Raw genomic sequence first — 13,064 nt, forward strand, 5'->3', positions numbered from 1 at the left:
AGAGAGAGAGATTACCGCAACACACTCATTATTATTATCGAACCATCCAAATGTTAAGTCTCCCTTACACGATGTGAAGACAATAGCGATTTCTTCTTTCGTTTGCTTATCAGTTTCACGAATTTCAAACACCTTAATCTGTTTTGTCAAGGTAAAAAATAATTTTATTTTGTTCATGTAGTTTCTTGCTATTATTATCAAAAGACGTCATGATAAAGTTGAAATATGTTTATAAAGTTACTATTATTATTATTGTTATTATTAGTATCATAATTATTACCATTATTATTATTAATGATCATCATTATTATATTGGATAGATATCAATCGAACTAAAATTTACCCGAGTTCGATACGGATTTGAGGTTATTGTCCTCATTATCAATTATTATTTATTATTGTCTGTATTATTACCACAATTATTGTTGTTTGTTAGTCTTAAAACAAACAGTTCACGTCCCGTTATTGGTCAGTATTTTGGCACCCATTCCAACCGTGATAGGCAGGGGTCCACTGACATTTATTTCGGCTACGGGGCGGGGCCTACGGCTGCTGCTGGTGCCCCACGCGTGGAGGAGAGGAGGAGGAGGGGAGGGAATGCTCCCCCCAAACCCTGACGAAGTGTGAAAGGGGCATCTATAAAATGCCCGGCGTGCGCCTGACCTCTGCATCATTTGCAGCATCGTCTCTGACCCACGACATCGAAACTCCTCTCCTCTCCCTACAACTCATATTTTCGCCTTCGTCGTCTGCTGTTGCTCTGGGTCGGAAATCTCCAGAAAATGAAGGTAAGGTCCCCCACCCCCAACCCCACCCCCCCCCCTCTCTCTCTCTCTCTCTCTCTCTCTCTCTCTCGTGACAGATCATTAGCACTATTATTCTTTGATCTTCGTTGAATCATGAAAGTAAATTTGTTCTATTTGTTCTTTTGTCCAGAAAGTAATGGTAAGGTCCCTTATCTCTCTCTCTCTCTCTCTCTCTCTCTCTCTCTCTCTCTCTCTCTCTTAAGACAGATTATCTCTACAATTTTTCTTTGTTCTTCTGAACCATGGAAGTAAATTTTTATTCATTATTGTGATAGCTTCCTGGTGAATGTTTACCGTTTTTCTACATTACCTCCTCTTCTTCTTCCTCCTCCACCTCCTCATGACCTCTTCTTCTTCTTCTTCTGCGAAAGATCACCACAGCAACTTCCAGTCAGTTTTTAAAAAGATAACACTTCGAATACCAGTTCGAGAACGTATAAGGCGTCTATAGACGCACACCGATTCCCGAGCAATTGTTAGTCTAGGAATGATATTCTAGCAAGTCATAAAGTAAAAGGGAATTAGTTACGTAAAACGCTAAATTTTCCGTCATTGCCTTGGAGTAATGTGTCATTACCATATTCACTGTCTGTTGCTAGACGTTACTGACTTTAGCCATTCTTAGGTATCTATCTGGTTCATATTTGTCAGTCTTAGAAAGAATTATGTGCTTTGTTATCTTTTTTTTATTTTTTATTTTTAGCCTCATCAAGATTCTAAGGTCTAAAAGGTTGTAGACGTTGCTAATATTAATGACATGTAGCCTCTGCCATTATGTGGAGAAAAAACAGTTCTTTCGCCCTTATATTATATAATACTATTATATAATACATTATCTCTCTCTCTCGCTCTCTCAGTATTTTTGTTCATTACATGGAAATCGTAATTCAAATATGGTCTTGATTTATCATTTTATTCGAACCCCCGCCCCCCCCCCCCCCCCAAAAAAAAAAAAAAAAACAAAAAAAAAAAAAAAAATTCAACGATACTCAATTCTCTCCATAAGCAAGATGTTGACATATCTCCCCTTTATGGTAAAACACGACCTATGAACTCCAGATGACGCCACTAGGCGGCCGATTTATTAGGCTATTAATGTTTATCGGTTCTGACGGCGGTGAGGAATATCGATTAATTGCTATTTAAGACTTGAAAAGAGCAATGCTCCGAGACTGTTGAGGAAGCCAGTCCGACTGAATGGAGCGTAAATGATCTCAGGTGAGTTAGGAGCACCAGAGGCTAATTGCGGTTTTGTGAATGTCACTCAGTTGATTGTAATTCTGACGACATGAATAGACCATTTCCATTTGCTCGCGTTTTTGTCTTTTGGTCTGTTAATGCATATTAGACTAGTTTACTTTGTAAAGTTTTCAGTACCGTACCTAGAGTTTTTTTTTATGGGGTGGCGGGGGGGCGGGGTGTCGTTTTTGCCAAAACTGAACCTTTTTACTTGTATTAAGAAGAAAAATTGGTTATGCGGTCTTTGCCCTTCTACCCGATTAGATGTTATTCAAAGTACCTACTGACTTTGGTGGACAGAATTTTACTTATAATGTTGAAAGTTTGCACTGAAATACAAGATTATTTCGTGAGTTTTATTGATTTATTCATTTATTATGTTACCGATAACATGCATATTACTTTATTTGTTGTTATGTTATATACTTTGATTTAACAATAATTATTCATTACTTTCTAAGTACAGTTCAATGGCAAGGATAGTCGCAGAAAATATGGATTTCCAGAAATTTGGGGGGGTCCGGTCGTTCGACTCCCCCGACAGCCCCCTCGGTACGGGCCTGGTTTTAATGCAAACGTTTGCATTTTAAGTATCCACAAGTCTCTCTCTCTCTCTCTCTCTCTCTCTCTCTCTCTCTCTCTCTCTCTCCAGCTAAAATATGATAAAAATGTTGGGTACGTATCTGTAAAAATTGTCATCGCTTATGAGATATCCCATACATCTCTCTCTCTCTCTCTCTCTCTCTCTCTCTCTCTCTCTCTCTCTCTCTCTCCGTTAAATAGCGGTAGAATTTGTCACCTGATCTACTTTCTCCGACATCGGACAGAAGAACAAAAAGAAGAAGAAGAAGACCAGATTCCACCCTTTAGCGTAAGACTGGATTGTCGGGGTACCACCTCCCATATCCCTTATCCAACCTCCCCACCACCTGACCCCTACCCATCGGACATCATTCTATCCTTCTTCTTCTTCTTCTTCTTCTTCTTCTTCAGAAGAAGAAGAAGAAGAAGAAGAGTGTGGCTTCTTCGATTTCTTCCTTCTTGTTTCTTCTGCTCTTGTGCCAAATCGTTATTCTGAATTTCTTCAACTCGTTTTATCTTTATATTTTTCTTACATGACGATAAATTATCTATCAATTTGATTCTCTCCTATTTCTTGGTATTCATCAATTCTGTTTTTAATATTAACATGTATTTTCCAAGACTTACTTGTCACTCTTTCCTCTAAATACTTTTCAGTTATTGGCGATGAACTTCTGTCTATAATTTATGTTACTGAGAAGGATCCCAATACTTATACTGTTTTATTTATATATTCATTCATTTAGGCACTTTTTTACTGCTATCCATTTAAATGGCATTTTCTTTTAGTTAACTTGGTTATCTCTCTTTGAATAATAATAATAATAATAATAATAATAATAATAATAATAATAATAATAATAATAATAATGTGTGTAGAACAAGGGTTCTTAACCTTTTGATGACTCCAGACCCCAACGAATTACCCAACATGGTTCCATACCCCCTTTGGTTAAGTCCACTTAAGTATCTGTTGACAATATAACCTAAGTATATTAAGCATATTAGGTTAAATACTTAGGTTAATACATGCCTTAGGTATGAATAGCTAGGAATAGAACATACAAGATAATCAAAAGCATTTATAGTTTTATACGGCTATTTATTTACAAGATTCACCCAAGTGTACATTGACACATTCAAATCAACGATTTACAAATGTCCAGAGATCAAGTCACACACCCCCAACATGTGGTTCTCATACCCCCAAGGGGTATCGATGCCCCCTGTTAAGAATCCCTGCTGTAGAACATTCGGCAAATGAATAGTATTCCGTCTAAGACAATTAACCTCTCAAACGAACCCACAAACACAACACACAGTTCCCAAAACTGCTCGAGACTAAAAAATGCAAGAAAACGGGTAATTGGTAGAAAACGGCATCTGGTAGCAATAAAAAAAAGAAAAAGTAATTTGAGGTGAAAGCAAACTCATTCTTTCTCTCTCTCCTAATGTTACTGGTTTTGGAGCTGAGTCCCCTAACTCGTGGATAATGAGTAACTAAGTGCTGGAACTTGTTTCTCCTCAAAATTATGAGAAATTAAGCCATTGTAAATGTCTGAATCACAATGGATTGTTCGAGTATTTCCAGTCGTGTTTTTTTGGAATGTGGAGTTACGTTGTATCTAGAGAAACCTCATCAGAACGAGATAACTGTTCGTTAAACTAAGAAAAATCAGAGTTGCTGTTGTTGCTGTTGTTGGGGGATAGAAAAGGTCTATGGAAAAGCCTAAAAAGATCTGACAAAGGTGTTTCGTATTAAGTTGAAGATACAGGAATTTTAGGATAGGGTATTTATGATTTATTTGTTAAAATGAAAATGTAGAAAATAAATAATGTGCATGCTAAAAAGAACAGAAAAATTACTTCTAATAAAATAAAGCATATTTATTTTAATTTTTGCTGGTGAAACAATGCTCTATTTAACCGTAGATTTTAGCGCGCGCCACGAGTAAGTTGGAGGTCAGGTCATGTCTTGTTGCAGTATATATTTCAAAGTGTACAGGCATTTTAATTCTGTTACTGGATATAATTAGATTTCGACGTAGTTTTTTTTAAAGCATTTTGGAATTCAATTTTATTAAATATTTTACAATAATTTATAGGCATTCTAAATTAGTATTTATATTTAGATCCCAGTAAGCATTCGGGATATAAATCTATTTTTTTAATATATCAAAATAACTTATATGCCTTTTGATTTATTAACAAAAACAACTGAATTTCTGCCCAATAAGCGTTTTGGATATGTTTAGTTATTTTTAATAGTTAAAATTATTGTATCGACGTTTTTATTTCAATTAGTGTATGGGTTTCTCTCTAACAACAATTTGGGATATAAATATGGATTTTGCAATATATTTCAAAATAATTCACAGTCGTTTTAATGTTAATGTTTTGGCTATAAATCTAGTTTTTTTTATATCTGAAAATATTGTGCTACATGCCTTTTGATATCATTAATATGATATGTAAATGGATGTCTTCTACTCAATAAGCGGTTTGGATAAAAATCTAGTTTTTTAACATCTGAAAGTAATGTACATGCCTTTTGATTCATTAATATATATAACTGGGTTTCTACTCAGTAAAGGTTTGGGATATAAGCTAAATTCCAAAATAAAGCTTAAACTATATATATATATATATATATATATATATATATATATATATATATATATATATATATATATATATATATATATATATATGTATTTGTACTCAATAAATATCTGGGACATACATCGTTTTATAACACTACTCCAGACTAATACAAAGGCGTTTTATTTTGATTAATATTTATGATTTGATTTGTACCTAATAAGAATTTCGAATATAAATTTAATTTTTGCAGTATTCCCAAGTAATATGCAAGCGTTTTAATTTCAGAAGCGCATGTGGTTTGATCTCTGTTCAATAGGCATTTAGAAATTTAAATAAAAAAGGAATATATATCAACTTTCTACTCGTTCGCGGCGATCCAAAAATATTCCTTGTTTGTGTGTGTGTGTGTGTGTGAACTGGCATTTTCATTTACTCTCTTTACCAGTTAGTGCAGTATGCAAATTAGCCCAATTTCTTAAAAGCGTTCAGTTTTTTTTTTAACATATCTGAAGGAGATGAAAGAGAAAGGAAGATTAAAAAAAATACATAATGAGAAATCAAGTTCTTTTTGAACTTTGTTGACCTTTGGAACTCGATCGTGTGGTTTTCAACGTTTTCGAGATCAAGGAGAGAGAGAGAGAGAGAGAGAGAGAGAGAGTGAGAGAGAGAGAGAGAGAGTATTATTGGGTTTTCGAGTTTGTGACTTTTATCACTTGAGTAAAAAAAATTTTTATTTAAGGGGCACATATGCCAAAATAATTTGAGAGAGAGAGAGAGAGAGAGAGAGAGAGAGAGAGAGAGAGAGAGAGAGAGAGAGAGAGAGGTTTGGACGTGGAAGATGGTTATTTATCAGTTTTTCTTTAAAGAGTTTTATTGGATCAGTCTCAAACCTAAATTTGGGAAAGTAAAGAACTCGATACCTGATACAGATGACCGGAAGAACTTGTTTACCAAAGTAATTTTTTCTTAAGACTGAATTGGATGAAATGGAGCTCTTTTTTCCAGGGCATTTTCCTCTCTCTCTCTCTCTCTTGTTCCGACGTACTCATTAGCGTTGATTTATTCCAGCTCCTATCGTAGGGATAAACTTTCATGCCTTTTACTGGTCAATAATGGCTATAGTATCTTCGTCGCCAGGTTCTGTCTGCCATTATTCATTGGATTTTTTTCCAACTGACTTGGCTCAAAAAAAAAAAAATAAATAAATAAACAAATAAAAATCTAAAAGATATTTATTCCTGGACATGACTCATTCATCTTTAAATTTCTCAGATCCTTTCATTTCTTGAGGAGGCCGAGCTTATTAACATTTCTACTTCAGCTTTTTTTATGAAGATCGACTCTAATTACTTTATTATTCGATCACTGTCTCCTAATGAACGCAACCTTGATGACGCCATTCGTCCGTTTTCTATAGATTCGACTAGAATCACTTATTGTTCAAATCACTGTTTCCTAATGAAAGCAACTTTGATGACGTCACTCATCCATTTCCAGGTCTTGGCAACTACACTCGTCTTCGCCTCCGTCCTCGGGGCAACCCTCGGCGCCCCCCAAGGGTACACCTACGAGGCGCCCGCCGCCCCCGTGTCCTACTCCTTCGGCTACGACGTCAACGCCATCGACGCCTACCAGAGGCCTGTGACGTTCGGGCACAGCGAGGGACGGGAAGGTCCTTCGACCTCGGGATCCTACTACGTCCTCCTGCCCGACGGGCGCTTAATGACGGTCAACTACGTCGCTGACCAGTACGGCTTCCATCCCACCTACACCTTCCAGCAGTTGCACCAGGGCGGCCAGGCAGCGCTCGCAACTCCCAGCCAGCTGTATGGAACACCAACTGGAAAGTAAAACAAATATTGGTAATCAATTGACTGCACCATGGATATTCTTGACTTCACCTCATCCATGCCGGTTGTATGTTCAATGCCTGATCAAGTTTCATCTCCTCTATATCAGTCTCAAACACACCGCTTGCTTCATATCTCGAGCTCTCCTGGAAGACTGGAAGACAGGGGCATTGCTGGAAACCAGGCATTGCTTTCAAAAAGGCAGAGAGACCGCCAGTTCGCTCTGACTGTAACAGCTGATGTGGATTACTTCGAAGTTCCGCGTTGCAAACTAAAGCCGTTCTGGAATTCCATCATTCCAGTCCTTCGTCGTTTCTGGAGGTGTTTGAGTTTCACCCTCAGCTTTCCAGGACTGCTCCGCTAAGTAAATCACAAAACGCAAAAAAAAAAAGAAAGAAAAAAAAAACCGGCTGGAAGCGCCAAGCCAATTCCAGGGACGCCTTTGACTCCACGTCTCAAGCTTTTCCAGCAGACTCGTCTGAGCTTCTCCCATCCATCACTCTCTGATTTCTTCGTTAGACCCGTTCCAGTGATAAGCTGGAATGTGCAGCTTTAACATGACTATTCACCTTCTCGGTTCTCTGAGAGATATTTTCTCTCCCTCCAACTTCACCCTGTACATTCTCGTTCCAGTTAAAGAGATCATTTCCTTCCTTCATTCTTCTATCTTTTTTTTTTTTGTTACTTTCTCTCTACCTCAGCTTCCACTTCATCGTCTTATCCATCCTTTTGATTCTCACAGTTTTATCATCCAGGTACTTTGTTGAGCTTGTTTTTTTTTTTTACTATTTTATAACTGTTGTTTTTACTGTTAATTTTCAAAGTTTACGATATTTTTCTAATGCGTGCTTATAAATATATCAATGAATAAAGATTAAATAAAATATGTGTGTAATTTTCCTGTTATTAATGAAAGTAGCTGGAAATGATCCGTGAATAAACATCCTGCAGATAGCCAATTACATTGGTAAATAATTACCTTTTGATTATGTATATATATATACATATATATATATATATAATATATAAATATATAATAATTAAAATATAATTTATATATATAATATATCTATATATACTATATATACTATATATATATAAATATATATATATATATATATATATTATGATATATATATATATATAATATATAAATACATAATGTAGTATGTATTTATGTCATTCATCTGTCACTGCTTTAGTCATCCTTTAATGGCTCAGCTAAGGATGGACAATTTACACAACTACACAGTCATTCAACGCTTCGTTGACTCCATACACGCACACATATATATGCCTACCTACATATATATATATATATATATATATATATATATATATATATATATATATATATATATATATATATATATATATAATGTATGTATGTAATATATATATATATATATATATATATATATATATATATATATATATATATATATATATATATATAAAGGTTTTTTTGCCACGAAGGAAAAAAATGAAAAAACGAGTTGGCCGAGTACTTTCGGTCCTATTCGGACCCTTTACTGAGGCATACTGATTTTACAAAGAACACCATAGTCAAAAGAAGGCTTAATATACAAACTGACACTACCACATTACCCATAAGGGCGATTTTCACTCTACAGAGAGGAGGAGGAGTCATAGGCTAGCCACACCTTGAAGGATACCCGCGGTAAACAAGTGATTCTTCCAGAAAAACAGTACATTTTGAAAACAACACGGGAGCATATACAATTTAATATCATGAATTTTTACACAAATTTTCCCAACAAAAATTATTATTAATGAAAAAATGAAAGAAAATATAAATATATATATGTATATATATATATATATATATATATATATATATATATATATATATATATATCGAGCAAGAGAAAGAGGGAGAGTGAATATCGAACCAGAGAGAGAGAGAGAGAGAGAGAGAGAGGGAGAGAGAGAAAGAGATAGAGAGAGAGAGAGAGAGAGAGAGAGAGAGAGAGAGAGAGAGATAGAGAGAATTAATAACTATATACATGTGGGACTAATTTATTAGTTGTTCATTTATTTTGAGGTCCTTCATAAACATCTTACAAATATATGGGTCCAAATGGTACATTCCCAGACTAAGATTTAGGTTGTTTTTATTAGTGATTTGTATAATTGCCGATTCCAGTAAATTTCTTGAAACATAATCATTAGATCTAGCAATTACCGAGGTATCACCCCAATTAATACAATGAGATTTTTCGCTCAGATGGATAAACAGTGCATTTGAAGTCTGGGCTGTTCTAACTGAATACATATGCTGCTTAACCCGAACACATAAATTTTTACTAGACTGACCAACGTAAAACGATGGGCAATCCTTACAAGGAATTTAGTAAATGATGTTGTTATTTGTTACGGGACTATTCTTAATTAGCAAATATTCTTTTAATGGGTATTGTTATATGAGAACACTACATTAACATTAAACGATTTAAATATTGATTTTATGGCTTCAAATCCACGAAAATAAGGTAAGCTAAGTACATTTTTAGGGATTTCTTTTTGGGGTGATACCTCGGTAATTGCTAGATCTAATGATTATGTTTCAAGAAATTTACTGGAATCGGCAATTATACAAATCACTAATAAAAACAACCTAAATCTTAGTCTGGGAATGTACCATTTGGACCCATATATTTGTAAGATGTTTATGAAGGACCTCAAAATAAATGAACAACTAATAAATTAGTCCCACATGTTATTAATTCTCTCTCTCTCTCTCTCTCTCTCTCTCTCTCTGTCTCTCTCTCTCTCTCTCTCTCTCTCTCTCTCTCTCTCTCTCCATCTCTCTCTCCTCTCTCTCTCTCTCTCTCTCCCCTCTCTCTCTCTCTCTCTCTCTCTCTGGTTCGATATTCACTCTCCCTCTTTCTCTTGCTCGATATATATATATATATATATTTATATTTTCTTTCGTCTTTTCATTAATAATAATTTTTGTTGGGAAAATTTGTGTGTAAAAATTCATGATATTAAATTGTATATGCTCCCGTGTTGTTTTCAAAATGTACTGTTTTTCTGGAAGAATCACTTGTTTACCGCGGGTATCCTTCAAGGTGTGGCTAGCCTATGACTCCTCCTCCTCTCTGTAGAGTGAAAATCGCCCTTATGGCTAATGTGGTAGTGTCAGTTTGTATATTAAGCCTTCTTTTGACTATGGTGTTCTTTGTAAAATCAGTATGCCTCAGTAAAGGGTCCGAATAGGACCGAAAGTACTCGGCCAACTCGTTTTTTCATTTTTTTCATATATATATATATATATATATATATATATATATATATATATATGAATGAACTTGATCACGAAGTATATAAAACGTGATGCTATGTATAAATAAAGGTTTTTTTTGCCACGAAGGAAAAAAATGAAAAAGCGAGATAGCCGAGTACTTTCGGTCCTATTCGGACCCTTTACTGAGGGTCCGAATAGGACCGAAAGTACTCGGCTATCTCGCTTTTTCATTTTTTTCCTTCGTGGCAAAAAAACCTTTATATATACATATATATATATATATATATATATATATATATATATATATATATATATATATATATATATAGTATATTCGAAATTGGCATCAATTTGTCTTGACAGTTTGCTAACCCCAGCAAATACTGGGTGGGGATCGTGATGACGAACCAGTTAAATCCAGAGAGAGATATATGTATATATATGTCTCAATGGAAGCAGGATGCTAGTCGAAAATGAGCAAGATGAGAAAATGCAATTAAACCGCTAGCTAATGGCCGTTGGCGCATCCCAAATATCTAGGATTCAAGATGCGCTGAAAGCATCATGACTTCTGCTCTCCTACAGAAAAGAAGATTAAGAGAAAAACGAACTTCATTTCATGTTTTGGTTCTGGAAACTGTGACTGGCAATTGCATCACACCACAGGTTCATTTCAGAGCTAATATTGACAAAGCATTAAAGCCTCGCTGACTAACAACTGACTCGGCCTAGAATACAGAAGCAGGGAGTGTACTAACTTGCTGTTCTGTAAAGTTGTTTGGAGTCAATCGGTCTATTTTGAGTCAAATAGCAATGAAATTGAACTCGGCAGCTCTCGTCTTGTGTGACTGTATACGAGAAGAGATATTTGGATCAATACACTGATTTCTTAGCTGACTTGAAGACTCTAATCTGGGGCGTCATCTGGGGCGATGCCGCTGGGGGTTCACTTGGCTCCCGCTAAATTTAGTTTGCTCCCCTGGTCTTTGAAATAATAATAATAATAATAATAATAATAATAATAATAATAATAATAATAGTGGAATTCACTCCAAGCTGAATCATATATGGCTTCAAAAGGCGCACAAATTTCAAAAAATGTCTTGGGTGAGGCTTACACCGTCCCCCCTACCCACAGTTGATAGGACTGGCTTCGCTCTCCCGCCACTTAACTAACATCAGTTCTAAACCTTTGCGGGTCCCCGACTCCCCACCCCTACCTCCCTCCCCCAACCAAGAAAACTCTAAAATGGCACAGCTGCTTCTAATTTCTAATTACTGAGATAAATTGATTGTTAGTCTTTTCCAAAAACAAGGTGGACACGTCACTCTGCATCGAATGAGATTTTCCCATCAAGAACATATTACGCTACCACAATTAGTCTAACGTTCATTATACCTATATGGTTTATGTATTAACGCAAAACATTTAATTTTTGCTTACTCAGGGAGGAAGCCTACAAACTATTTTGTTGTTGTTGTTGTTCTTGTTGGTGGTGGGAAGGAAAGGTCTATGAAAGACCCTCAAGTAGCCTGAAAAAGGCGTTTTGCGTTGAGTTAAAGATACAGGAATTTGAAGATAGGATATTTATGATTTATTTATTGGAATGAAAATGTAAACAATAAATAATGAGCGTGTTAAGCAGTGCACAACAATTATTTCTAATAAAATATGGCGTATTCATTTTAATTTTCGTTGGTGAAACAACGCTCGATTTGGCCATGGATTTTAGCACGTGCCCCGAGTAAGCTGGAGGTCGGATGACACCTGGCCATATTACATCTTTGGTTTTTTTTTTTTGAGAAGTGACTGTATAAGCGAGCCCACTAAAACTTTACGTTATGCATGGCTAATTTTGTTATTGTATCTAAATGTATGTATATATACACACACACACACACACACACACATATATATATATATATATATATATATATATATATATATATATATATATATATATATTTGAGCTAAAAAGTAACAATATCTAATTATTACAATAATATTAGGCTACAATATTAAAATACACAAGGTAAAGTACAATAAAACAATCACAGTTAAAAATACAAATAAGGACCAACCGTTGAGTGTGAAGACAGAGGAAAGACTAACAAAAAACGTAAACAGTTCACGAGAGGTAAAGAGGTGTAGACTTGGCATGGGTGTTCGTTCAGTGAGGGGACCAGTTTTTTAATAAACAATGATTCATTAATTGTTAAAAACTTATGATTGGAAGCTCTGCCCGAAACCTTAAAGTCCTTGTACTGAATAGAATACCTACATTTATCGGTATGATCCCTTATGTTGGAAAATTCGGGATTCGAAAGCTTAGTGCCAGCTCTATAGCTGACAGCTCTATGACTGTCGATTCGGACCTTAAGTAACCTATATAATGTCGATCCAATATAGGTTCTTCGATTACATCGAGGACAAGTAAATTTGTAAATAACGCATGAGGTCATCAATGGATCCAAACGGTCCTTGAAGCTGAAAAGGCTACCGATATTCAGTGGGTTTGTGGGTATAATTTTGGTTTTCATGGCAGGGAGGTGACCAGATATTAAAGCATGGAGTTCATTATGAAAAGCTGTATCGTGAATAAAAGGAAGGCTGGCATAGAAAGGTAATTTAGGAACGTGAGGAGTGGGATGACGTGGAACAAAAATATTATTAAAAAATTTGGAGACATGCTTAAAGAACAACTGGGTGGG

General features: G+C 35.5%; 1 protein-coding gene across 1 annotated transcript; it reads left to right on the forward strand.

The window, feature by feature from the left end:
• Positions 1–666: 666 nt before the first annotated feature.
• LOC135217009 (pro-resilin-like) lies at positions 667–7,965 on the forward strand. Its single transcript, XM_064252576.1, has 2 exons — positions 667–788; positions 6,729–7,965. Exons 1-2 carry the CDS (start codon positions 783–785, stop codon positions 7,080–7,082), a joined length of 360 nt encoding a protein of 119 aa, XP_064108646.1. The 5' UTR covers positions 667–782; the 3' UTR covers positions 7,083–7,965.
• The last annotated feature ends 5,099 nt before the right edge of the window (positions 7,966–13,064 follow it).

The sequence above is a fragment of the Macrobrachium nipponense genome, chromosome 7 (genome assembly GCF_015104395.2).
Source record: "Macrobrachium nipponense isolate FS-2020 chromosome 7, ASM1510439v2, whole genome shotgun sequence".
Taxonomy (NCBI): domain Eukaryota; kingdom Metazoa; phylum Arthropoda; class Malacostraca; order Decapoda; family Palaemonidae; genus Macrobrachium; species Macrobrachium nipponense.